Source organism: Saitoella complicata, assembly GCF_001661265.1.
Source record: "Saitoella complicata NRRL Y-17804 unplaced genomic scaffold SAICOscaffold_15, whole genome shotgun sequence".
Taxonomy (NCBI): Eukaryota; Fungi; Ascomycota; class Saitoellomycetes; order Saitoellales; family Saitoellaceae; genus Saitoella; species Saitoella complicata.
The window spans coordinates 308,581-332,953 of record NW_017567006.1 but is presented as its reverse complement, the minus strand read 5'-3'; the positions used below and the strand labels follow the sequence as shown (position 1 = coordinate 332,953).

The following is a 24,373-nucleotide window of genomic DNA, read 5'->3' as shown; positions in this document are numbered from 1 at the left end:
CCCGGCGAACAGTTTCGACCGATTGATTACCAGCGTCGCCTCGCCCGCGATACTTAAGAATCCGAATCCACCCTTCGTTCTCTCCAACAGAGACCGCCGGTTTAATCCTTCTCGTCGCTTACAATCCACGTTTGAGACCTTCTCTTCATTGCCATGGTCAAGGTATGCACAGCTCTCCATCCCGGGAGGCGACGCCTCAACCCGACTACCAAGGTTCTAACGCGCTGACCATAGGAAACCACACTGTATGACGCCCTCGAGGTGAAGCCTGACGCTTCCGAGACTGAGCTCAAGAAGGCCTACCGTAAGCTTGCTCTGAAGTACCATCCCGACAAGAACCCGAATGCAGGTGATAAGTTCAAGGAGATTTCGCATGCGTACGAGATTTTGAGCGACTCTCAGAAGCGCGAGATTTACGACCGTTATGGTGAGGCTGGTTTGTCCGGTGAGGGTGCCGGAGGTATGGGAGGTATGGGTGCCGAGGACCTCTTCTCGCAGTTCTTCGGTGGCGGTATGTTCGGTGGAGGAGGTGGCGGCCGTCCTCGCGGTCCCCCGCGCGGAAAGGATCTCTTGCACGCAATTAAGGTGTCATTGGAGGATCTCTATAAGGGGAAGGTGTCGAAGCTCGCGCTCCAGAAACATGTTCTTTGCGCCAAGTGTGAGGGACGTGGTGGAAAGGAAGGGTCTGTCAAGAAGTGTGGTGGATGTGATGGTCATGGTGTCAAGATTGTTACTCGTCAGATCGGGCCGATGGTTCAGCGCTTTCAGGCTCAGTGTCCCGACTGTAATGGAGAGGGTGAGACGATCAAGGACAAGGATAGGTGTAAGGAGTGTCACGGAAAGAAGACCGTCAACGAGCGCAAGGTTTTGCACGTTCACATCGACAAGGGTATGAGGGATGGCCAGAAGATCACCTTCAATGGTGAGGCCGACCAGCAACCGGGTGTCATTCCTGGAGATGTTATCTTCCAGATTGATGAGATGGCGCATGCTCGCTTCAAGCGCAAGGGTGATGATCTTTACTACCAGGCCAAGGTCGACCTTTTGACTGCTCTTGCTGGTGGGCAGATTGCTATCGAGCACTTGGACGACCGTACCATCATCGTTCCCATTCTTCCGGGTGAAGTCATTAAGCCAGGAGAGGTCAAAGTTATCGAAGGCCAGGGAATGCCTTCTTACCGTCATCACGATCATGGAAAGCTCTATGTGCAGTTTGAGGTTGAGTTCCCTGAACGCCACTGGGCATCTGAGGAAGAGATCAGGAAGTTGGAGGGCATCTTGCCGCCAAGGAAGACTCCTTCGATCAAGAAGGGTGCGCATACGGAGGAGGTTATGATGACTGACATCGACCCTGCTCAACAGGCTCGCGAGAAGGCTAGGATGGACGATGCTATGGACGAGGACGATGAGGAGGGTGGTGCTGGACCAGGCGTGCAGTGCGCTCAGAGTTAAACGCAGACCTAATCGCAGAAAAGGGCAAAGTTTTTTAGATTCATTTTCTAGTTATTTACGGCGCGGCTATAGCATATACCCAATTACCTATCTCCTAGGTAAAGAATTTATCAAAAATCCATGCTGGCGTGGGACTGGTACTGGTGTATGGCTACGGTTTATATGTTAAATCATAAGACAGTAACACTGAAGAACGACGAACAAGAACCAGACATTGAAGCCTCTTTCCCTTCGTCGTTTGATTGTGCACCCCGCCTTATCCTCAGCAGATCCCTCGCAGCGCAGTATTGATTCTGCTTGGTGTCCTTGTCATTGCAACAATTGGCACTACCCGAGCCCGGCCCCAGTAACATTGAACACCGAATGTCCGTCAACAGCTGCTGGTGTTTTAATCGATCCTAGGCATGATATGCCACTGTACTGTTTAAACTCGCTGTACTGTACGGCAGCGGGTGGGGTTGGAGTCGTTGCTGCGGGTGCAGGGAAGCGCGAGTTCGATGCGCGTGATGAACGATGAGGATGTTGGAGGGGAATTGATGCTTTCAATCGACATGGGCAAGAGCTTCGAACAAATCACCTATACGGCTGAACAACCATGAACGAGCTACCTGTGCTTGGCTCGCATTACGAAGTGTCCTCTGATCAAGCTGCCGAAAACAGAACGCGATGGGAAGCACTCCTATTAGGCTTGGATGAGAAACTCGAAGGGACAGCCGGTCAGGGTAGCGAAAATTATATCCAGTGAGTCGAATGGAATTGTCCACTCTCATTGTCAGCTCTTACTGACTTGTTGAATTGGCGTCACTTTCAACGCGGAATGCTACTGGCAAGAGACAGAATCCGCTTGTTGCTCGACGCCGATTCGCCCTTCCTTGAACTTTTGGGCTTCGCTGGTTACGAACTTCGACATGGATCTCCTGCTGCTAGCCTTGTCGCCGGGATTGGGCTTGTGGGCGGCGTGAAGTGCACCATCACGGCCCATATTCCCACGATCAATGGGTACGTCCTCACGAAAATGTGAGCATTTATCCAGCAAGAACGCTGATCGTTATATCCAGAGGTGCCTGGAATGAGTATACTGTGAAAAAGCAGGACCGACTTTCTCGAATTGCCCAAGAGAATGGGCTGCCCTTGATTGCGCTGGTGCAATCCGCTGGAGTATTTCTCCCTCGTCAAGTGCGCTTCCGGGAAGAAAAGTCGTTGTGTACATGAACTGATCCTGGAGCAGTTTCACATCTTTCATCCTGGTGGCCGATTGTTTCACGACCTTGCCGTGCGCTCCTCACTCGGGACATCCAGCTGTGCGATTGTTTTTGGCTCCTCAACCGCTGGAGGTGCATACCAACCGGCATTAAGTGATTATACCATTTTCGTTGAGAAGCAAGCCCAGGTATTCCTGGGTGGTCCTCCTTTGGTTAAGATGGCGACAGGAGAGGTCGTCTCTGCAGAGGACCTCGGAGGAGCGGAGATGCATGCCGGTGTATCAGGTTTAGGTGATGGATTGGCAGCAGACGAGTAAGTTTCTCGTCTTGTTGCATGGGTATATGCTCATTGTTGCCAGGTTTGAAGCGATTGCGAAAGCACGTACGTGGGTGAGCACCCTTAAACACGACCCGATCGCTCGAACTTTGCCGATGAAGTCGTCCGAACCTTTTTACGATCCTGGTAAGTGCTTGCGGCAAGGGAGTAGATCGTACTGACCCTTTTCCAGAGGAGCTCCTTGGTATCGTTTCTGCTGATATCCGGAAGCCATTCGACATGCGTGAAGTCGTCGCCCGAATTGTGGATGCCTCAAAGATGGAAGAGTTCAAGCCGTTGTACGGAAAGAACCTTTTGACTGGTTGGGCAAGAATCCATGGTACGCTAATGAAGGAGCCCTAATTTCATCGATATTGACGTTCCATCGCAGGCTATACGGTCGGAATTATCGGAAATGTCAACGGCGTGTTGTTCTCCCCGGAGTCCAAGAAAGGTGCCCAATTCATCCGCATGTGTAACAGCACGTATGTAGCTCTTCTGGGGTGACAACTTTGTCTAACTTTCTTCTAGGAATACGCCTATCATTTTCTTGCACAATGTGACAGGTAAAGGTGCTGGACGAAACGTGGTGATGTAACTGATCCCTGTTGGCCCCAGGTTTCATGGTGGGAAAATCAACCGAGCGGGGTGGTCTTATCAAGGATGGAGCTCAGTTCGTTTCTGCTGTCGCTGTCAGCAAGGTCCCGCACATTGGAGTTATCTGCGGGGCCAGCTATGGAGCAGGTTAGTCCTATAAATGTGTGCTGCCCGTGCGACCTTTAGGCTGACTCGGAATCGCGCAGGAAACTACGCTGTATGCAGGACATCCCTTTCCATGTTGGACAGGTTAACTAATGCGAGCTGGGTCAGATGTGTGGGAGAAGCTATGATCCTCGGTTCCTTTTTGCATGGCCAAATTCTCGTGTCTCCGTGATGGGTCCAGATCAACTCGCTGGTGTCATGGAACAGATTTCTCGCTCTTCATTGAGGTAGGCTTTATCGCGTATTTTTTATTAGTTAAGACTTACGCCAAGCACAGCAAGATCAGCGAGGAGGAAAGAGCGAAGCGAACTGCAGAGCTCCGGGCGAAGGTGGAGCAGGAGTCGAGTGCTTATCACACTTCAGCACATCTCCTCGACGACGGCATCATCGATCCACGGTACGCTTACAGTGAATGTCACTTCAAACATGACTAACATACTGTGCAGTGACACGAGGGATGTGCTTGGTATGTGTCTCGAGGTGGTAGCAGAGACTGGCATTGTGGGCGCAGAGGGATTCAGAGGAGTGAGCAGGATGTGAGCTGCATGTGAGGGGAACTTGTGCACATTTCTTCAGATATATATTTCAGAGCTTTGGCTTCGTACGATTCTTTCTAAGCAATGCGACCCAATCGACTGGCTTCTTGTCTTTCGCTTTGGTTGCTTTCCTGAAAGCGTCCAAGCCGAGCTTAGCTTCTTCACTAGGACCCATCATGTCAATGTAGATCTCCTTTATCTTTGTTTGGTAAGTCTCTGCAGTATCCTCAGCGATTGTCCGCACCAATTCCTTGACTTGACTCTGGGCTCTTGGTGCGCCGCCACGAAGAAAATTGAGGTATTTGTTCACCTCCTGCTGTCCAGCTTTAAGGTCATCAACGATAGCATGAATGATACCACGCTCATGAAGTTCGGCGGCACGGACAGGTCGTGCCGTGATCATTGCTTCTCTAGATAGAGCAGGACCCCATTCGCGTACTACGCACCTAATTCCAAGTCAGCCTTGCGGATTCCGCTTCGTTGAGGGAAACTCACTTGGAGATCGTCGCGGGTACTAATCCCAGCTTCACTTCGCTAAGAGTGAAGGTCGCTTGCTTGACGGCGATTCGAATATCACAAGAGAAAGCCAAGCCCACACCTCCACCGAAGCATGCCCCATTGATTAGAGCGACAGTAGTTTTGGGGCACTGATCGACAGAGTCAAAGAGGCCCTTCAGCTGAGCGAACCTGGCGAATGAGTCAGTCCCCCATCCGCCGCCTCAACAGAAGTAATCGCACCTCTTCTCGACGGCAGCACCCGTTGCGACGGAACCACTGCTACCCAAGTACAGTCCAGTACAAAAGAACTTTGGATGAGCGGAAGTGAGGACGATTGTGTGGATGTCCGAATTGTGCGCGAGATCATTGAACTGTTCCGTTAGGGCAGTGATTGCTTCATCAGTCAGAGCTGGTGATTGCAAAGTGATGAATGCGATTGAGTCAGCGATGATCATAGGGTTGGAATGTAACGTTGGCAATCCATGCGCGTTCAAGCCGGTCGTTGCGGGGGAGGGGGGAGGGGATTGCTCGTGCCGTGGAAATCGGATGCATCTACCCCCCGTCAATTCCGACAACCTTAATTGATCTCCAGCAGCTGTCAACCGAAGGCCCTGATCATCCTCGGGGCACTGTCCTCCGAGGTGTTATAAATGAAGCGTTCTTCTCCGCATTCGCCACGTAGGCACGCGTAGCCATCGGAGGTCAATGGACCCGTTATAAGCTAGGAATCAGCAATGATGTCGGTCTTTTCAAGGAAATCGATTCGACAACCATGTCTCCTGATCCCACTTTCTGCGGCCTCAAAGGCCAATCCCTCGTTTACCTTGTTACATTCTGCTGTTCCATCGGGTTTCTCCTTTTTGGATATGATCTTGGTTTCATGGTGCGTTTTGATCCAGTCGTCGTTCGCAACACCGACTGACATCGTGCTTTTAACAGGGTGGTGTCACAACGTCGCCTCTCTTTCTCGAAACCTTCGGCAACCCCGACGCAGCTCTCCTTGGATTCATGGTTTCCTCATATGACATCGGCTGTTTACTCGGAGCCGTCCTCTCCTTCTTCATCGGTGATCACCTCGGTCGCCGCATGATGATCGTGGCCGGTGGTATTTGGGTCCTCGTCGGTGCCGTTCTGCAAGCTTCGTCATTCTCCATGGCCCAGTTTCTGGTTGGAAGAATCATTGGAGGAGTAGGAATGGGGCACATGACAACTGCCATTCCGATTTGGCTCACTGAGAGTGCTTCAGCCAAGAAACGAGGACGGATGATGGCCATGCAATTGTCAAACTTGATCATGGGTCTTATCATCGCCAACTGGGTTGACTACGGAATGGCAAAGATTGACGGCTCCATTCAGTGGAGGTTTCCGGTGGCCCTACAGTGTATCTTCTGCGTCCTTGTTATGTCACTCTGCATGTTCCTCCCCGAAAGTCCTCGCTGGCTGATGCAAAAGGGACGCGAAGTGGAGGCCAGAAAGTCACTGGCCGCTCTGCGCGGTGGTGCATTGGACTCGGAAATTGTGGAAAGCGAGTTCCGCGACATCCAGACTGCCATCATGATCGAGTCTCACCATGTCAGTTCTTGGATGGATATCTTCCGCGATGGTGGTATCAGCGGCTTCACCCGTGTCATGACTGGCTTCAACGCCAACTTCTTCCAGCAGTTGAGTGGAGTGAATGTCATGAGCTCCCTCGGTCCGTACATCTTCCAGCATTCCGTGGGATTTGACAGGAACCAAGCACTTATGGTTTCAGGAGGGTACGTGTCTCCTTTACTTCTTGTGACCGCCTCTAACATGCTTTCGTAGACAGCAGATTTTCTACTTTCTCTCTTCGATCATTCCCTGGTTCGTGATTGACCGGGCCGGTCGCAGGAAGTTGTTTATGCTCGGCTCCTTCGGCATGGGTGTATGCATGGCACTTTCCGCCGTGTTCATTGGGATCGGTGGTAAAGGATTGGGTTACGCTGCGGTCGTTGTCTTGTACATCTACCAGACATTTTTCACTCTCGGTTGGCAGAGTACTCTCTGGGTACGCTCATGTTTACGTTTCGCCTTATTTTATTACTAACAGTCGGCCAGATTTACCCTAGTGAAATCTTACCACTCAAGCTTCGTCTTCGTGGAGGTGCCATTGCAGTCGTCAGTCAATGGCTTTTCACATTCGTCGTCGTCGAGATCACGCCGCCAATGATCACCAACATCACTTACAAGTCCTACATCGTCTTTGCTGCTTTCAACTTCTTAGCCATTGTCGTCGTCTACTTTACCTTCCCGGAGACAGCTAACCGACCCCTGGAAGCCGTTGACCTCCTCTTTGCCGATCGCGATGGAAAGAGGCCCTCTATCTGGCGCGTCGTGCAGGACTCTGTCAGCAAGGATTTCGATGCAGAGTACGAGTTGCACCGTTTGGAACAGCAGAATTCTATGGAGATTGGCAAGAAGACTGGTGAGGAGTACGAGATGGATGAAGATTTCAAGGGCATGAGTTCTCATGTGGAGAATGTCAACTGAAGGTCGTTGTTTGTACGCTTCATGAGCGGAGATATATACCATTATACCCTATATCAAACAAATCAAGTTCTTGTATAAATTGATTGAACCAAATTCTCACGGGTTCTCCTTAAGCGTAAGCCTAGCGTGCCCCAGCGTTACTCTACACCACGTCGTGCCATGACCATCGAAACAACCACTCCTCCTTTTCTGCCTCCTTTTCTGTCTCCTGAATTCGCCTATAAAGTCTTCTGCTCGCTGCCCTCCCTTCTGACCTCCTCACCCACTACCTATAGTTACTTAAAGTGACCGTTCTCTACAACCCCATCACATTACCTACGCTTATCTACCTACCAACCTACTTTCAACAATGTTGTTCCAGTGCTCCGCTCTCTTCGCAGCCGCTGCTGCCCTTCTCGCCAAGACCGTCCTCGCTCAGGAGAACGCCATCCTCGCTCCCAACGCTGGTTCCGGGATTGTCGCTGGTCAGGACTTCCTTATCCGCTGGTCTCCGACCACCACCAGTTCGATCACTTTGACTTTGAGGAAGGGTGACCCCAATAACTTCGACACCATCGGCACCATCGCGTCTGGTCTCAACAATAATGGCTCTTACACCTGGGCCGTTCGCGACACCTTGACTTCCGGCGACGACTACGCTGTTCAGATTACCGATGACACGGATGAGTCTACCAACTACTCTCACCTGTTTTCTATCGTTTCCGGTTCAGTCTCTTCGTCCGCAGCGGTTTCGGCTTCGGCTGCGTCTTCCTCCGCCGCTCCCGCCTCCTCCGTGACCACCACCGTTGCGGCTGCGTCTGTCAACGCTACCTCGCCCTCCACTACCATGGCCATGTCGACCATTACTGCTCCCGTCGCCGTTAACAGCACTATTGCCTCGTCCACTATGTGGTCCCGCTCCAACTCCTCGACGAGCACCAAGCCTACCAGCAGCGGTAAGTCACTTTACCTTTCTTCGGGATAAATGCTAACCAATCTTCGCAGCCGTCGGAACTGGTAACTTCACTACTTCTTCCAATGGAACTGGCGTAGCCACTGGCCTTCCCATTGCTTCTTCCGAGACCAAGTTGTGTGTTGGTTTCCTTGCTGTTATGGGAGCGATGGCGATGGTGATGTTCTAGACGGGGATACACTGACGGATCCATTCTCTTCTCATATTTCCTTATTCCTTTTTCTTTACAGGGTGTTTCATACGGTTATAATTCTTTCTTCCGATCACTTGGCAGCTCTTTCGCCAATTGAATCGTCTCTAATACTCCTGTCTCCTACGCTCGCGAAGGATGCTGTTGAGGTAGTGCCCAATGTTTGGACGGCGGTAATGAAGAAGACGATGTCTTATGCCTGTGAAGATGCTATTCCCGATAACTGACCGCCAAACCAATGTGTCAATAATGATATCAATGCTCAAACCTAAACACCGAAGAATCTCTGCGACATCGACCTTATTTCTTGCTAGAAGTCTTCTTCTCGGGCCTGTCAGCCGCAGGCTTCTTGTTCTTCCACTCTGTAGTCCTGCTCCTGATTCTGGGCTTCTTCTTGTTGTTCGTCTTGTCATTTCTCTTTGCACGCTCACCCTCGAAGACAATCGCGGTCTTGCCCTTCTTGACCTGAGCAGCCGCAGCCTTACCAAGGATCTTCTGCGCACGGCCCTCCGCAGACTTCTGCTTCTCGTCCTTTTTCTCAACGTATCCAGATGCATTCTTAGGACGACGCTGCTCATACGGCTTGGTCTGCGCAGCTGCCTTCTTGTTTCCGACGCGAGACAGGTTCTTGGCGCGGCAGACACGGAGCTTGCGAGCACCCTTGCCCTCAGTCTTCTTGTCGTTCAGCAAGAGCGCCTTGTCGACATGATCCCTCTCCATGAACTGGACGATGGCGAAACCCTTTCCAATATTGGTCTTCTGGTCACGGACAATGCGGACGTACTCGATCTCTCCAGACTTGGCAAAGTGCTTCCAAAGCATCTCTTCTTGCGCGTCGAATGCTAGGTTACCGACAAAGACAGCGCGCTTGGCATCATGGGGTGCAGGGTGAGCAACGGAGTCAACACGGATATGGTGGTCAAGAAGGACCTGGCCGTTAAGCTTCAAAGCCTCACGTACCGCCTTCTCCTCTTTGAAGACGATGTATGCGTTGACGGTATCACGTTCAGGGTGGAGCTTACCCTGGACGAAAGCAACCTTGCGAGGCAACATCTCTGAGAATGCGACAGAGCGGAAACGAACGGACTCGATCTTACCGCATTCAGCGAACTTGCCCTTAAGGATTTTGTAGTCGGGTTTCGAGCTGATGGTCTTGACCGGGAGATTACCGACAAAGACGGTTCTGGCGGCCTTCTCGACCTCACCCTTGGGTTTTGCGACCGCCTCGTGCACGGGTGGCACGAAATTCTCCTCACCATCCTCCTTCTCCTGATCAGAATCATCCGAGTCTTCCTCAGCAGAAACGTCCTCTTTCGTGACCTCCTCTTCAACATTTTCCTCAGTCTTCTTGTCCTCAACCTTCTGCTTCTTCGATACCTCCTTCACGTTATCGGCAAACACCTTCTGCATGTACTTGTCCTCAAGCTGAACTTCCTCCTTGGCGGCCTCAGCAGCCTTCCTCTTGCGCTTCTTCTTGCCTCCCTCGGGTTTAGGATCTCTGAACACGGCCATAGGATCATCAGAAATGGGGGCCAAGTCTGGAATGGCAGGACGCTCAATAATAGTAACTGAACGAGCAGGAGCAGCGATCGGACCAGCCGTCGCGGTCGACTGAGCGAACAAGGCGGAGAGAGCATTGTCGGCCTTGGCGGGGTTTCCGCCGATCACGGTGGTCAAGGAGGCCCGCTCCTTAGCCGCAGCACCGGTATCCTTGGTTCCAGACTTTGATTTGGCCATTGAAGAGGAGTTGAACCGGTAAGCTTTGGTCGTCGATAAAAAAAGTTATCGGCCCGCGCAGGGTCTGCTGCAGAGCCTTCAAGTGCCGCCGCCCAGTGAGAGCCGTGGAGAACCGGCCAATCCCCGACGGGTCTGTCTGACATGAGTACCGACCGATATGACCGGGGAACTGTCCAAAGAAAGAACAAAACAAAAACGCTGTACAATGAGCCCATCCCTGGCCGGCGTGTCCTGACTAGCGCAGGCGGCCCCCCCGGCGAAAGGGCCCCGTGCACCAGCAGAGCAGAGCAGAGCAGCGCAGAGCAGCGTCCGCCAGAGATCGCAAGTGCCCAGGGAAGAACAAACAATGGACTTCTCTCCTCCTTCTAAACCTTCTGCGGATGCCCGAAGCCGCGATTCAGCGAACGTCGGCAGCTCTACTGCTGCGGAAGCTGCGACGTACGAAGGTATGAACCCAAACCTTCACTTCTTTTTGTTACGAGCTAACACGTTCTGTCTAGCTGCCGAGTCGCTGATCTCCGCTTTCGCCGGTGCGCAACCCCGACAGCACGACGACCAACCGACGGATAACCTCATGGACGACTCTTACGACGCAAATACTGAACAATCAAACTCTAATAACGACAAAGGACGCTCAACATCGGTTCCGTCACACTCCAATTACCAAGAGGGCGCTTCTGCGCTGGCCGAGCTGGCCTTCGCCAGTGCTGGTCAGTCGTCGTTACGCGAAGTATACCCTCCTCTCGGCGAATCGGTTAAAGATGAAGAGGAAGACGATGAGTCAAGCCTTAGCGAGCTTGATTCTGAGGCCGAAACGGAAAGGGCGGATGGTGATGCGCCTGATGAACCAGTCGATAGCGTCGAGGAAGCAGAGGAACAAGAGGACACAGATGATACCAACCAAGCCGCCAATCCATTGTCTATGTTGGCAGCAGCTGGTCAGGTAGCGTCGCCTGCGCCCGTTGCGCCCATCGCTGGTCCCGCTGCTATGCAAATGACCGGCAAGAGGCTTCATATGGATTCACCGACACCGTCTGCTATGGGGCGTAAGAGAAAGAGAAGCTTGATTGGCGGAGATCAACCGTCTGTTGGTGGGTTGCTTTCGCGCACGCCGAGCCCGGAACCGGATCTGGACCTGGACATGGACATGGACAAGGAGGATGAGGAGGAAGATGAAGAAGAGTTGAGACAGGAGACCCCTAGGAAGAAGCAAAAGGAAGAGTATACCAAGGAACCCGTTGAAAGTCTACCCGAGGAGGATGACGCAGCGGCTGTTGAGGAAGAGGGTGAGTATATCTCTTGTCGATTTCTGCAATTTCACGCGCTGACATCACCGAACCAGCCGACGACGAGCGCGCGCAGACGAGAGGGGAAGCCAGAGACCTCTTGACAGAATTGGAAACAAAGTTTGCGAAGCTACGTGACCAGTATGTTTATTTGATTGATATTGCTGGAATTGTGAGATCTGACCGATGTATATTTAGGCTCTTCAAGGAAACCCTCGGCGATCTGGACAAAGACATTGAAATGGTCAACGACGGCACTCACCCGGAGCTCGTCTTGCAGATGGAGCTCATTGCTGATAACCGGACTAAAAGACTCAAGCTTGCGGAGGCCACCAAACGTTTCTGTATCCAGAACATCCGCAATGAACACGATGCGATGGAGTACCATACCCGAATGCAGTTCATTCAGGAGAAAGCCAAGCTGCGCCAGTCAATGATTACTGAAATCAGCGCTAAATGGTTCCAGGTCCATCGCGAGCGTCGTGTCCTTGACATGCCAGTACCCGAGTTTGGATACCAAGTTCCGGACCGACGATCAACGCAGCTCAAGCAGCGTCGCGCGTATGACCTCGAGGTGATGATTCTCACGGGGCTGAAGAAGTACATTGGATTCCCCGCTGCACCCGACGTGTCAGGTGCAACGAATGAGGAAGCTATGTCCGATCTTGATGCTATTCGAGCCACTCCTGCACCCGCCGTTTATCAAACGCACTATTCGGGATACCCCAGGACGCACGATCCATACATGCAAGCGTCGATCAATACGTATCAGCCTCAGCAGCAGAACTATCCACAGATGCATCAGATGCAGCACATCGTGCCGCAAGCTGCTGCAGTACACCACCAGTACGCGAGTCCCATGAGCGCCCATTACGCGCCGATGCTGTCTCGACCCATGTCGCAACATCAGTATGCGTCGTCGCTGGGCTTGCAGCAGACTCCTCAGTCACAGATGGGTGCCGGTGGTCCTCAGTCGCCGGTGAGGCAGCAACATCAACAGGGGCACCCAGCTCCGCAGAATTCTTTACCGCAGGCTCTGTCGCCTCCACTGAAGCAACAGTCGACAGCGACGGGAAGTGGGCCGAACGGATCAGTGTCAAGTGCGGTGGATTCTGAAATGTCGTCGTCGGTACAGAACAAGCTTCCGCCTATCGCGGCGTTGGCAGATAAACCCTCTGTCCCGGCGATGGACCAGAAGGACACCGCAGCACCAACACTGGATACCGGTTTGGCAAAACTGCCAGAGCTCAAGAACGAGCCCGGAGGAAGCCCGCCCTCGATAAGGTTGCCATCCCTGGATGGACACACAAGATTACCACCCATCACATCCACGACTTCCAGCAGCATGAATGGAGGTCCCAAAATCGAAGCAGCTGGCAGCGCGGGCATACTATAAGGTCAGAAAAGGGTAACCGGGCGGATTAGGAGGGATTAGGTTCATGGAGTATTGGTTTTATTGTTCCGTATTTCTAGTTAGCAAAGTAATTGAGCGTGATCCTAGCGTTCGTCGTTAGGAGATCTAGAGAAATGTCATAAAGATGCGCAATTGTACTAGCCAATATCTTCATTCACACACGAGGTTTATCGTTCCCGCTACATTTGTAGTAGAACATGAATACACGCAGATTTACGATAAAGGGACACGTGAAATGAACAGATGTCAGAGCGTCGACAGCAGTATTATTGCAAGACCTTTTCAAGGGATATATAGAGGTACATGAACCATACTCAATCAAACGCTTAGTCGAAGAGGCCGAAACCCATGTCGTCGTCGGACTCCTCCTTCTCCTCAGCCTTCTCCTCAGCGGCAGGGGCGTCAGAGCTGCACAGAACGTTAGTATAAAGTCCATTGACGGACGTAGGAGGGGAACATACGAAGCAGCAGCAGCGGCACCACCAGAGGCGGCAGCGGAAGCACCACCGGAAGGAACGGAGGAGAGCTTGGAGGAACCCTCAGCGATAAGCTCGTTGATGTCCTTACCCTCGAGCTCCTTCAAGAGGGAAGAGAGACGCTCCTCATCGGCCTCAATGCCGACGGCGGAGAGAACAGACTTGATGTCCTCAGCGGAGGGGGAGGCGTTTCCACCGATGGTAAGGAGGAGGTAAGCGGCGAGGTACTTCATCTGAAAGGACACACGTTAGAACTGGCCCGGCAAGAACGATCCCTACGATGCGAAGAGCGAAGAGAACGACTTAGGACTCACTTTTGATGAGAGAAGAACAGAATCAGTTTAACTCACAGCGGAGGGACTCGGTTTCGTCTCTTGGGGAACTTCTGCTGGCTCCGGCGCGGAGAGCAAGATTTTGTCGCAGCAGCCGCGCACGCGCCACGAATGGGGGCCTGCAAACCCTACGGCGCTCCCAATTTGCTCCCCCTCCTCCTCCAGCAAAAATATACCCCCCCCCCCCCCGTCGTCTCCGATCAGCCAGCAGTAGGATCTCCTCAGCACCGACAATCACCCAGTCAAGATGGTACGCATGAAAAACCGTGGATGCCCACTCGGATGAACCACGTTGACACGTTCATGTTTTATGTAGTCCGACCACGAAGATCACGATGCCCAGCTCGCTGCCGAGGCCAAGAAGAAGGCCCGTTCCTTCCGCAAGGTAATTCAGTTCTATTTCAAGTACTCTGCGCATCGCCTAACATGTCTTCTAGTTCTCTTACCGCGGTATTGAGCTCGAGCAGCTTCTCGACCTCTCTTCCGAGAACTTGATCGACCTCGTTCACGCTCGTGCCCGCAGAAGGTTCCAGCGCGGTCTTAAGCGCAAGCCTATGGGTTTGATCAAGAAGCTCCGTAAGGCTAAGCAGGAGGCCCCCGGTAGCGAGAAGCCCGCTACCGTCAAGACCCACCTCCGTGACATGATCATTGTCCCCGAGATGATCGGCTCCGTTGTCGGTATCTACAACGGTAAGGTCTTCAACCAGGTTGAGATCAAGCCCGAGATGGTTGGTCACTACCTTGGTGAGTTCTCCATCACTTACAAGCCCGTCCGTCACGGTCGTCCCGGTATCGGTGCCACCCACTCTTCCCGTTTCATTCCCCTCAAGTAAGCGTATCGCTACGTTTATCTGCTGGGTTTACGTTGGAAGTTGCTGGCTGGATGGCTGTCACGATTGTCGGTGATGATGTATTTTGGAACTTTCTTTCTTGACTGAGATTCCTGATTCCAAATACATTTCCATCTCAAAGAGCTTGTCCTTCACTTGTGCTTGTGTTCCATGCTCAAATGACAATTCCAACCGTTTCTCCCTCTATTGCTTTGTATACTCCAAAATAGCATATGATATAGAGCGAAAGTGATTCGTCTTATCATCCATCCTATCGTTCAAGGCTTCCTCATACGTAAATTTCTTCTTTGGGTTTGGGGTGGGCTTCCGTATGCTTAAGATCACGTGCTGCGACGACGTATAAGTCTACCAAAAGGCCGCCCATTGTAAGAGTTCAGCAAGACAGCAACACCAATCCCCTCCGTAATAAAGTCCGACGAGATCGGCAGGTCTCATACATCAGACCTTGTATTATGTCTAATCGTGAGGTATGCTGCTTCAATTGGCTTCCTTTGCGAATGCCTGCTGATCTGTCCTCACAAGTTCAAGAAACTCCTGGCTCTGGCGTCATCAAATGCCGATCAACAGAAACACGAAATCGAACGTCTGAAACAGCAGGAGGCTGAGGAGAAGCGGCGTCGTGACCTTGCTGAGAAGCAGCAACAAGAGCGAGAACGGAAACAGGCGGAGTTTATTCGACAACGGAAGCTCGAACATGAGAAGCAGGAGGCAAAGAGGCGAGAAGTGGAGAAGAACAAGCTCAGTTACGCACAAGCGCGGGCAGAAAGACAGCGTCAGACGGATGAGCTATTAGGAGTTGCAGCAAAATCTGGTGGAAAAGGTCAGACGGCGTCCGCTGCACGGTCGGCAGCTTCATCGACCTCTGCCTCTAAAGGACAAGCACCAGTGGCCGCTGTTCCGCAAAAGCCTAAGTCTACGTCTTTCTCAGCTCTCATGAAGCAAGCAGCGAAGGTTGATCCAGAAGCGTTGAAAGCATCTCCTAAGCTTCGTGAACATGCAGGTTCGCCGTCCCGTGTTCGCACATCGCGTTTGGGGAACATGAATCAGGGAGCTCCTAGTACCGCGAGCTCGCGTACAACACCTTCTGCGCAGTCCATGGCGTCATCCAGGCTTGGAAGTAATCCTCCATCTCGGAATGGCATGAGTGCACCAAGCTCCATGTCAGCTGTTGTCAGAAAGGGCGGCAAGTATGTGACTACACAGATGACTGCATTAGGAGGTGGTGCACCTCGGGATCGTAGGACTATCGAAGAGATTCAGAATGATCTGGCAAGAACTAAGCTTCAAGCCGGAGGTCCTGTTTCGAGACCAGGAAATATGGCAAGCAGATCCACTGTCGCCGAAGCGAAGCCTGTAACATCTAGCGGTTCAAGGCTCGGAAACCAGAAGCCCAAAACAGCCACAATAAAGGCCGCGCCAGAGCCCGAGCAGAAGAAACCGAAGCCAGCTCCTGGTCCATCGGTTTCAGTATTAGATTTTATCAAGCAGAAGAATGGCGGAGGAGCAACACCACCCAAGAAGACATCAAGCTCCAACGCCTCTGCATACAATCGTGCACGAGCAGCAGGGGCTCCACGCCGTCATGACCCATTTGAAGAGGAAGACGACGACATGGACGACTTCATTGCCGATGAGGATGAAGAGGAGGAAGAAGCTGATATCCGAAATGAGATCTGGAAGATTATGGGCAAAGACAAGCGCAAGTATGCGGCTATGGATGTCATGAGTGATGATGAAGATATGGAGGCTACTGGTGTTGATGTCTGGCGCGAGGAGAGCAAGGCTGCGAGATTGGCCAGACTTGAGGACGAGGAAGAAGAGAGGAGGGAGGCAGAGAGGGCGAAGCAGAAGCGATTGAAGAAGTTGAGGAAGGACTGAATTGGCAAAGGGACGTTATTCACGGAGAATCATGGTTCATGGGCGTTATTTGGGAGCGAGCCTTCATTCATATCGTTGTTTAGAGTATCACGCAAGGAAGGGTTACGCACTGCGCCCCTGCTTGCTATCAGCATAGCTACTTTTCGTCATCGTCAATACCATATATCTATCGCATTATTCAAGGGATATTTTCCCTTCTCTTTCGAGTGCCTGCATCACCCGAAGGGGCCGAGCGTTATACGCCCAAGTAGAAGTAACCTTAAACTCAAAGCGCCAAGTTACTCCTCGACAACATCGCAATGGACAACGATTCCAAGTCGAACTCGACTGCGACAGCAGTAGAAGAAGCAGAAGCGAAGAGACCCTCAGGCGTCCAAGCTACAGTTGCCGGCGGTGTGGCAGGATTGACTTCGCGTTTCGTCATTGCACCCCTCGACGTAGTCAAGATCCGTCTTCAACTACAAACACATGCCGCTACTGGTGTCGCATCCGAAGCAGGCCCGTCATATCGAGGGATCACGCATGCACTCAGAACGATACTGCGAGAGGAAGGCATTTCCGGACTATGGAAGGGCAACATCCCCGCCGAAATGCTTTACCTTACATATGGTGCGGTGCAATTTCTTACATATCGCGAAACAACAGCATACATGTCCGAAAACACGTCAAATTACCTCCCAAAAACAGCACAAACGTTCATCTCTGGCGGAATAGCAGGAAGTCTTGCAACAATAACCACCTACCCTCTCGATCTGCTACGCACACGCTTCGCAGTGACGGGACAAAGTAAAGTATACCAGGGTCTATGGCATTCACTACGGCATATACATGATCATGAGGGGATCAGGGGCTTTTATCGCGGTTCAACGGCAGCGGTAATACAGATATTCCCCTATATGGGACTCATGTTCGGAACGTACGAGGCGTTCAAAGCATCATTGCACCGTGCCGGCCTTCCAAATGGCTGGGATGATGCAGCGGCAGGCACAATTGCCGGAGTAGTATCAAAATCAGGAGTATTCCCACTCGATGTCGTACGGAAACGACTACAAGTGCAAGGACCGATGAGAGGAAATTACCTATATCGAAATATACCCGAATACTCTGGAATGTGGCAGTGTGGGAAGCAGATATTGGCGACGGAGGGAATGAGAGGGCTATACAAGGGATGGTTGGCGAGTATTGTGAAGTCTGGGCCGAGTGCAGCGGTGACATTGTGGACGTACTCTGCGTGTGTACGATTGTTTGAACGGCTTGAATAGCTACAGCTACAGATGCAGCTATAAAGATCAATTGATAGATGGAAGACGTGCTGGCAGTTGCTGGTGCTGTTGCGGTTGGAGATGAAATACGTCATGGGCCAAGCTGCAAAGCGCGGTTAGATAACCACAACGTTCCGTCCAATGTTACGAAGGACAACACCAACATACAGATGCTCCGAATTCTTCGCTGTGTTCGACCTTCAATTAATTATCATCACATTCCTATCAACAGAACTCAGAGAATGCCATTGGTTCGTCGTGATCGTCGTCAGTTCTAAGGGCGTGGGTTGATGGCGTTGCAAATAGGTTACCATCAACACCTCAATTATCGAGTCTTTGAAGAAGGCCGGCGTTATTCCTGATGGTCAGTAGTACTATGATGAACAGCGGTTGAACAATTACTAACGCTCAACCGCCTGACAGTTCTCGACCCCTTCGATGCCACCGCCATGGTCAACGTCACTTACGGCAACAAGGATGTTACTTTGGGCAACAAGCTTTCAGTCGACGAAACTCAGAAACAGCCTGACCTGAGGATCATCCCTGAGGGAGAGGATGATGCTACTTACTCGCTGATCTTGGTATGTTCGCTTCTCCGCCACTTACCGCGTGAATTGCGACTAATTACCGTAATTATAGACTGATCCCGATGCCCCCTCCCGGGAAGACCCTAAGTGGGCACAATACATCCACTGGGGCGTTTCCGGTGTAAAATTTGGTAACATCGAATCCTTTGCCGCCAAAGCCGCCGAATCAGGCGAGCTCGGTCCTATCGACTTCTCCGGATTCAAAACGCTCAAGCCTTACGAAGGTCCCGCGCCCCCAGAGAAGACCGGGTTCCACAGATACTGCTTTATCTTGTTGCGTGAGCCTGCCTCGGGGAAGGTGCCTGAGTTACCGAAGGAGAGGAAACAGTGGGAGGGTGTCAGGGAATGGGCGAAGAAGGGTGAATTGGAGCCTGTTGGAGCGAACTTCTTTTATTGCCAGAACGATAAGCAGTGATTGCAATCGGTGTATATTGCGGAATATATTAATACCCGTAATACTTTTGCCTTCTATGAAACACATACCAGTCGAATATGATTTGCACCTTTATGATTTCCGCCGGTTAATTTGATAAATCCGCACAGGCGATGAGGATAGAGACAATTCTAATTGTCCGATAAAGCCCCTAAGGAGTAAGAGAAGTACGTAACCTCAAATTCATACACGCCGTTTGCAGCCTATTATACCCAGTTGAACTATGCTTTTCAGAGCCCCGAGATGACCGCACTGGCATCCTTGTAAACCTGCAATATATGCTCGCACTTCTTCCGTTCCTGTGCAAGCGACTCATCTTCGTGCAAGAGATCGTCGAACAAGTCCTCCTTATACAGCTCCGACACCAGCCTGTTGCTGACAGATTCCTTCGTGAAGTTAACAAGAAGGTGCATGACAGCCTTTGGTACTTGATCCTGGATGATCTCCCGGACGATATTGAAGTAGGACGTGATCAGATTACGGATGAGTTCAGTTTCCATCTGCTCCCTCTCAGTAAGGGCAGGCTCATCATAAATGATGCTTGCAGAGTCATCCAGAGACAAGTTGGAGACATCAGGCCTCCTGAAGGAACCGGTGAAGTTAGGTTCGGGCAAGGCCTTACCCGTAACAGAGGTTCCATCGTTTCCGAAGAAATGATTCAAGAATGAGTCCCTAGCGTTCGGTGAAGTGTGAAGGGTAGAAGTTGCACTGCCTGCCATGGGACCGTTGAGAGAGGGAACGGCGCCATTAGGAAGGTCCTGGTTCACGGCGCCAGTGTCACGAGGATATGACAACGTGCGGCCGCCAGGAATAGGGTGCTCCGGCTCCGGAGTGGCAGTGCCGTTGGTAGCGACACCAGCCTTGACCTTTGTCGTTTGGTCCTTACGCTTCTTCTCAGCCTTGCCGTCAATCATCTTGGAGACAGCTCCAGCACCACCTAAAAACTTGGGGTGGTTTGTGTTGATGTATGCTCGTTGAATTGAGATCAAGCTTTCAACGTAGTTCGACGTAGGACCGAGGCGTTCTCTGAGGAGCTCCGAAATAACCTCGATCAGCTTGCCTTGCAGGCGAGGGTAGCGAGTCAACTCGCTGTCGCCACAGCTGTGACAGATCTTCATCAACTCCTCATAGACAAGCTCCACACACCTCTGACTTGGCGGCTCCAGCAAGCGAATCTGGGGTCTGACGAGGAGGTCGAACGCCAATTCTGGCACGAAAAGTGATGGTCTTGGGCCGGTAGAATTGCGAATAGCTGTTCTGATATCGTGGACGGTCAAATTGGTCGTCGGGTCGATAATATCCAAGGCATTGCCAAAGACACTGTTGAAGATGTAGTAGATTCGAGCACCACCACACAACTCCTTCGTCGAGATTTCCGACAGTGTACCATCGATTGATGCGATGAAGTTGTTGGAGAAGCGGGTCATGAGCTGCAGGATGCGCAAGCCCTTGGGTTGGGTTGTTCCCGCGACGGCTCCCACGCCATGGTCGCCGTATGCCGCCAGTTCCTGCTGAGTTTGACCCATCAAGGTGTTAAGTCTCGCCTTGATGTCTGGCAAGCGCTCTCGAATGTGCGCCATAAGGATTTGGTTCAGGCTCTTTGCCAAGTACTGAGTGCCGCAACGATGTGCGATGTTTCTGTACGCAGGGTGATGACGAAAGAAATCCTCCTCGCTCCTCAACGCATCCGGCAAGCTCTTGTTTGCCTGGATGTCATGCTGGCTGCGGTTGACTACTCCAATGAATCCAAGCTTCAAGGGGTATACCCGACCAGACAGAATTTCGAGAGCATTCGTCCCCTGATCCATCAAGTCGAGCTTAGTCAAAACACCAATGGTACGCTTGCCAGACGGGTCGACTTGACGAGCAAGTTTCAACCCTTCGGAGTTAACAAGGTCGATGTTCGCGGGCGTGACCGCTAAGATAATACTGTTTGGCTTGGCGATGTACTCAACGATCAAATTCCTGACTTGCTTCTCGATGTCCGTAGGTTGATCACCAATAGGAATCTTGGTCAAACCTGGCAAGTCTACCAGAGTCAAGTTGAGAACGTGAGGCGAGTAGATCTTCAAGTTGATCGGTAGTCTGTTGATTCCCTTGTTCAAACCTGCAATCCGCGACGTCTCAGTCTCAATTTCCCGACGAACCTCCGCGAAGTCATTATAACGCCTTCCAGGCAAATGCAAGAATTCTGCCCACTCGGGTTCCTCATGAACAGCCGCTGCGCTGTGCGGGGGAGGAATGTCATCCGAGGCAGTTGGAGGACATGTGTTGATGAGCTGGAGGATCAATGGACGCCGAGTGACAATTCCGGAGCCCCTTGGAAGGAAGTCGCGACCAACAATGTTCTCCAACACAGAGCTCTTTCCGCTGGACTGACTTCCAACTACCACAATCTGCGGGAGGTCGATAGTGTCCGAACCAATCGTGTTGAACACAATGTCCTGAAGTTTGTTGACAAGTGGAATAAGGTCGTCAAGCATTTTGATGTATACTGATGTAAGATGAAAGATAATTACCAAGGCTGTATTGAAAATTGCTTATCCGGAAAGTAGTGAGAATCCGAAGTAGCTGCCAAAGAAAGTGTCGTGCGCTGGGATGGGATGGACCGAGTAAAGCCCTTCAAACGCCGAAGCTGTCGTCGAGCTCGACGAGGGGTATGAACAGAGGAAGGCCGGTTGATTGCCGGTTCGCTGATTGTTGTTGGTCTGGAGGATTTTCGAGCCGTTCACCCTGGGATGTATGCCAGCTGCAGACCGTGAACGCCCGCTTGTCATGGCAATTAACAAATTAAAGAAACCTTAATGTAGATTCTATTTTCCACAAAATGCTAAAAACCAGTCGCACCAAAGAACCATAACGCCAATGAGATCCTGACCATGCAAACCCTCTCAGAACTCCCAGTTGGTTAACACGGGACCGACCTCCACAACTGCAGCCTCCTCCCCATCCTTCGCCTTCGGCATGCAGAAAACAGACTTAGGTGCCTCAAACTCGATAGCCGGCACTTTCTTCATATGTCTGGTCAGTTCAGCATCCAACATGGTCGAGTAGTTGTGATCGAGGAAGTCCTCAAGATTGTAGGACGGCTTCGTAAACTGCTCCTGCAAGATCTTCGCGAGCGTGGCCACATTAGGGTGGTAGTGATTCTGAAGGGTCGCCAACTCCCAAAGCGAAGATTCCAAAGCTCTGCTGTTAAGCGGCTCAGGCTCCTCAGGGTCGAATGGATCCTCCGCCCCAGTAGTGATTTCTCCCATCTTGTGGATGAGCGTCATGCATGTTGGATGACGCTTGAGAAGGTTGTAGGTAAAGGGAATGATGATGACGATGGCCGCAGGCGGAGCAGTCAACGAAAGACGTGACATCCTCTTGATAAACGATGCCGCAATACCAGCAGGCAAGTGAGTAGACGACAAGAAGAGGTCGACCAAACGCACGAATCTTGACCGGTACCGAACATGCATGAGGTTGCGGTCAAAGAGATTGTAAAGCTGCTTAAAGAAGTTAGGGTAGTCGAGGTTGTGGCTTTGCATCAATTGGAACAATCCGTTTAATGCAAGAAGAGCGATGGGTCCACCGGCGTTGTACGAGTCTGTCAAGAAGTCCATAAGCAACTGAGGCTTGGGCATGTGGACAACGATACGCTTGTGCATGATCAAGAGCACATTCTTGTACAGATCCATCGTGAGAGGAAGACGAAGAGCTGCCAGCCAACACTCTTGGAAGGTCTTCTTGTGCGCGCTAAGGTCCAGAAGTTGAGGTGTCTTTTTCTTTGATGCCTTAGGCCCGTTTGTCCAGAATTCATTGATTTCTGACTCGTCCGTAGGCATCGTTCTTAATGCAGACAAGATGTTGTGGAGATTGGCAGTGAAAGTGGCGACACGCTCTGGCTCCTCATCCTTGATTGCGATTGCATCCTCCGCCAACTTTGTTGCATTCTTCATAAAGTAGAATCTCAGATCGTCATGCACATTCCAGTGCTTCGTAACAAAGACATCCCGCACTTCATCGCTCAAGCTAGAACTGTAAAGCACTGCCTCCACTGTCCTCATATAATGGTCGTTGGCGAAATGTGCGCTCCCTTGCGACTCCGACAACTGGACACTCTCATCTTTCAACAAACGCAACAAGAGCGTCAGGGCAGTGAGCTGAACTCCCGCCTCAGGGTGATCCAGCAGAGTGCACAACTTCTTGGAGTAATCGACATACTTTCCGCGAAGCCAGAGAGCAACAGTGGCGGCCGGTGATTTGTCGTTCTCTGCTGGCTTAACGAGTTTACCCTCCTTCAAGAACGTAGCGAAAAGCCTGTAAAGCGCAGCAGTCGCAGCGTGAACAATGTCTCCATTCTTTGATCCACAGTAATTCAGAAGCGCTGCGAAGTGGTTGTAGTTCTTTGCCGACTCGTTGATCTCCTGCTCCAACGTCGCGATCTCTCCCTTGATGTACCCAACCGTTTTCTTCGGCTTTTCCACAGCTCCCACAGTATCGGCAACCCTCTTGCGCTTTCCGATTACCCCAGGCATTTTCTTATTCCGTAGATATAGCAAAAGTCGTGCGAATATTTCGAGGACTTTTCGGGATTGCCTCTCCAAAATATTGAGGTCCCGTGATTTAGTACCCTGAGGCAAACACTCGTAGGTCGGGGCAACCGGAGGTGAGGCTGCACATCATCGCCAGCTGCAGCAAAAGTGATCTCAACATACCCAAAAGAAAAGGTACGATTGCAAGAGGATCAGGACTGCTGGACGTTCGGTACGGTGTGTGTGACGTTCAATTATGCGGATCTTGATCTTTATGTCTCGATTTATGGGCGGAAGCTGATTGTGCGTGGTTACAGGATGGCTCTCCGACTCACCACTCAGCGCCTTCCAGGTAAGATATTCCTGTGTCAGTATATGCTCTTTTTGCTAACATTGGATAGGCATGCTCGCTCGCCCCGCGGTCGCTCGCGTCGCTGCCACTGCTGTCCGTCACAACTCTACCCCCGCTCGCCCTGAGCCCTCCAAGCAGGCTGCTGCCATTATCGATGCCCTCCCCGGAAACTCCATCCTCAGCAAGACCGGTATTTTGACTGCCGCTACCGCTGTCTCCGCCCTCCTCGTCTCCAACGAGTTCTACGTCGTCAACGAGGAGACTGTTGTCGCCATCTCCTTCCTCGGATCCATTGCTATGATCGCTAAGCTCGGTGGCCCCGCTTACTCTGAGTGGGCCCAGGAGAAGATCAACCGCATCAAGAGCGTTCTCGTTGCTGCCCGCGAGGAGCACGTCAACGCCGTCCGTGAGCGCATCGAGTCCGTCGGCAACATGAAGGACGTCGTTGAGTCCACCAAGGGTCTCTTCGCTGTTTCCAAGGAGACCGCTCAGTTGGAGGCTAAGGCTTTCGAGCTCGAGCAGAGGGTTGCTTTCGCTTCCGAGGCCAAGTCCGTTCTTGACTCTTGGGTTCGTTACGAGACTTCCGTTCGTCAGCGTGAGCAGAGGCAGTTGGCGGACAGCATCATTGCTAAGATCCAGAAGGAGCTCGGTAACCCCAAGTTCCAGCAGCAGTTGTTGGCTCAGAGCGTTGCTGAGGTTGAGAGTAAGTTTACATCTGGTTATAAATATCCCGAATGAACAGCATGGCTAACAGCGTCTACAGAGATTGTCTCCGGCAAGCAGTAAGTTAATGAAGGATAAACGATGGAAGATGTACTATAGCGGG

The 24,373-nt window shown here is 51.7% G+C and overlaps 15 protein-coding genes across 15 annotated transcripts; 10 read left to right on the top strand and 5 right to left on the bottom strand.

The window, feature by feature from the left end:
- The first annotated feature begins 33 nt into the window (after positions 1 to 33).
- On the top strand, positions 34 to 1,503 carry SAICODRAFT_93945 (uncharacterized protein). The gene is made up of 2 exons (XM_019171912.1): positions 34 to 162; positions 235 to 1,503. The coding sequence occupies exons 1-2, from the start codon at positions 154 to 156 to the stop codon at positions 1,450 to 1,452; spliced, it is 1,227 nt and encodes a 408-aa protein (XP_019023510.1). The 5' UTR covers positions 34 to 153; the 3' UTR covers positions 1,453 to 1,503.
- Positions 1,504 to 1,761: 258 nt separating this feature from the next.
- Positions 1,762 to 4,344, top strand: SAICODRAFT_81735 (carboxyl transferase). The gene is made up of 13 exons (XM_019171250.1): positions 1,762 to 2,193; positions 2,251 to 2,451; positions 2,511 to 2,628; positions 2,681 to 2,967; positions 3,014 to 3,117; positions 3,164 to 3,310; positions 3,362 to 3,455; positions 3,502 to 3,536; positions 3,589 to 3,714; positions 3,774 to 3,784; positions 3,841 to 3,959; positions 4,010 to 4,129; positions 4,179 to 4,344. The coding sequence occupies exons 1-13, from the start codon at positions 2,048 to 2,050 to the stop codon at positions 4,270 to 4,272; spliced, it is 1,602 nt and encodes a 533-aa protein (XP_019023509.1). The 5' UTR covers positions 1,762 to 2,047; the 3' UTR covers positions 4,273 to 4,344.
- Positions 4,284 to 5,270, bottom strand: SAICODRAFT_66352 (ClpP/crotonase). Its single transcript, XM_019170223.1, has 3 exons — positions 5,007 to 5,270; positions 4,764 to 4,955; positions 4,284 to 4,714 (listed from the first exon to the last, which is right to left on the bottom strand). Exons 1-3 carry the CDS (start codon positions 5,219 to 5,221, stop codon positions 4,318 to 4,320), a joined length of 804 nt encoding a protein of 267 aa, XP_019023508.1. The 5' UTR covers positions 5,222 to 5,270; the 3' UTR covers positions 4,284 to 4,317.
- Positions 5,271 to 5,323: 53 nt separating this feature from the next.
- SAICODRAFT_66351 (putative hexose carrier protein) lies at positions 5,324 to 7,286 on the top strand. The gene is made up of 4 exons (XM_019170222.1): positions 5,324 to 5,649; positions 5,706 to 6,523; positions 6,573 to 6,795; positions 6,846 to 7,286. The coding sequence occupies exons 1-4, from the start codon at positions 5,539 to 5,541 to the stop codon at positions 7,275 to 7,277; spliced, it is 1,584 nt and encodes a 527-aa protein (XP_019023507.1). The 5' UTR covers positions 5,324 to 5,538; the 3' UTR covers positions 7,278 to 7,286.
- A 149-nt stretch (positions 7,287 to 7,435) lies between these two features.
- On the top strand, positions 7,436 to 8,546 carry SAICODRAFT_19954 (uncharacterized protein). Its single transcript, XM_019166184.1, has 2 exons — positions 7,436 to 8,212; positions 8,262 to 8,546. The coding sequence occupies exons 1-2, from the start codon at positions 7,627 to 7,629 to the stop codon at positions 8,396 to 8,398; spliced, it is 723 nt and encodes a 240-aa protein (XP_019023506.1). The 5' UTR covers positions 7,436 to 7,626; the 3' UTR covers positions 8,399 to 8,546.
- A 173-nt stretch (positions 8,547 to 8,719) lies between these two features.
- SAICODRAFT_58402 (RNA-binding domain-containing protein) lies at positions 8,720 to 9,931 on the bottom strand (the record flags this gene model as incomplete). The annotated part of the gene is made up of 2 exons (XM_019169604.1): positions 8,720 to 8,989; positions 9,035 to 9,931. 2 exons carry the CDS (start codon positions 9,929 to 9,931, stop codon positions 8,720 to 8,722), a joined length of 1,167 nt encoding a protein of 388 aa, XP_019023505.1.
- A 571-nt stretch (positions 9,932 to 10,502) lies between these two features.
- Positions 10,503 to 12,838, top strand: SAICODRAFT_26059 (uncharacterized protein; the record flags this gene model as incomplete). The annotated part of the gene is made up of 4 exons (XM_019166907.1): positions 10,503 to 10,602; positions 10,657 to 11,442; positions 11,499 to 11,583; positions 11,641 to 12,838. The coding sequence occupies 4 exons, from the start codon at positions 10,503 to 10,505 to the stop codon at positions 12,836 to 12,838; spliced, it is 2,169 nt and encodes a 722-aa protein (XP_019023504.1).
- Positions 12,839 to 13,317: 479 nt separating this feature from the next.
- On the bottom strand, positions 13,318 to 13,654 carry SAICODRAFT_81727 (uncharacterized protein; the record flags this gene model as incomplete). The annotated part of the gene is made up of 2 exons (XM_019171249.1): positions 13,647 to 13,654; positions 13,318 to 13,565 (listed from the first exon to the last, which is right to left on the bottom strand). A coding segment is annotated over exon 2 (246 nt), but the record flags the coding sequence as incomplete, so codon positions are not given.
- A 227-nt stretch (positions 13,655 to 13,881) lies between these two features.
- Positions 13,882 to 14,497, top strand: SAICODRAFT_93928 (ribosomal protein S19; the record flags this gene model as incomplete). The annotated part of the gene is made up of 3 exons (XM_019171911.1): positions 13,882 to 13,914; positions 13,987 to 14,049; positions 14,102 to 14,497. The coding sequence occupies exons 1-3, from the start codon at positions 13,912 to 13,914 to the stop codon at positions 14,495 to 14,497; spliced, it is 462 nt and encodes a 153-aa protein (XP_019023502.1). The 5' UTR covers positions 13,882 to 13,911.
- Positions 14,498 to 14,967: 470 nt separating this feature from the next.
- Positions 14,968 to 16,393, top strand: SAICODRAFT_26056 (SPT2-domain-containing protein; the record flags this gene model as incomplete). The annotated part of the gene is made up of 2 exons (XM_019166906.1): positions 14,968 to 14,982; positions 15,038 to 16,393. The coding sequence occupies 2 exons, from the start codon at positions 14,968 to 14,970 to the stop codon at positions 16,391 to 16,393; spliced, it is 1,371 nt and encodes a 456-aa protein (XP_019023501.1).
- Positions 16,394 to 16,591: 198 nt separating this feature from the next.
- On the top strand, positions 16,592 to 18,130 carry SAICODRAFT_134121 (mitochondrial carrier). Its single transcript, XM_019165454.1, has 3 exons — positions 16,592 to 17,906; positions 17,962 to 18,019; positions 18,079 to 18,130. Exon 1 carries the CDS (start codon positions 16,693 to 16,695, stop codon positions 17,653 to 17,655), a length of 963 nt encoding a protein of 320 aa, XP_019023500.1. The 5' UTR covers positions 16,592 to 16,692; the 3' UTR covers positions 17,656 to 17,906; positions 17,962 to 18,019; positions 18,079 to 18,130.
- Positions 17,898 to 18,657, top strand: SAICODRAFT_8205 (PEBP-like protein; the record flags this gene model as incomplete). Its single annotated transcript, XM_019171264.1, has 4 exons — positions 17,898 to 17,906; positions 17,962 to 18,019; positions 18,079 to 18,236; positions 18,295 to 18,657. 4 exons carry the CDS (start codon positions 17,898 to 17,900, stop codon positions 18,655 to 18,657), a joined length of 588 nt encoding a protein of 195 aa, XP_019023499.1.
- A 120-nt stretch (positions 18,658 to 18,777) lies between these two features.
- On the bottom strand, positions 18,778 to 21,394 carry SAICODRAFT_93920 (dynamin-2). Its single transcript, XM_019171910.1, has one exon. The coding sequence runs from the start codon at positions 21,156 to 21,158 to the stop codon at positions 18,906 to 18,908; it is 2,253 nt and encodes a 750-aa protein (XP_019023498.1). The 5' UTR covers positions 21,159 to 21,394; the 3' UTR covers positions 18,778 to 18,905.
- A 200-nt stretch (positions 21,395 to 21,594) lies between these two features.
- SAICODRAFT_81712 (CBF-domain-containing protein) lies at positions 21,595 to 23,243 on the bottom strand (the record flags this gene model as incomplete). The annotated part of the gene is made up of 1 exon (XM_019171248.1): positions 21,595 to 23,243. A coding segment is annotated over exon 1 (1,602 nt), but the record flags the coding sequence as incomplete, so codon positions are not given.
- Positions 23,244 to 23,370: 127 nt separating this feature from the next.
- On the top strand, positions 23,371 to 24,333 carry SAICODRAFT_19945 (uncharacterized protein; the record flags this gene model as incomplete). The annotated part of the gene is made up of 4 exons (XM_019166183.1): positions 23,371 to 23,390; positions 23,513 to 23,547; positions 23,597 to 24,250; positions 24,311 to 24,333. Exons 2-4 carry the CDS (start codon positions 23,514 to 23,516, stop codon positions 24,331 to 24,333), a joined length of 711 nt encoding a protein of 236 aa, XP_019023496.1. The 5' UTR covers positions 23,371 to 23,390; position 23,513.
- Between the last annotated feature and the right edge of the window lie 40 nt (positions 24,334 to 24,373).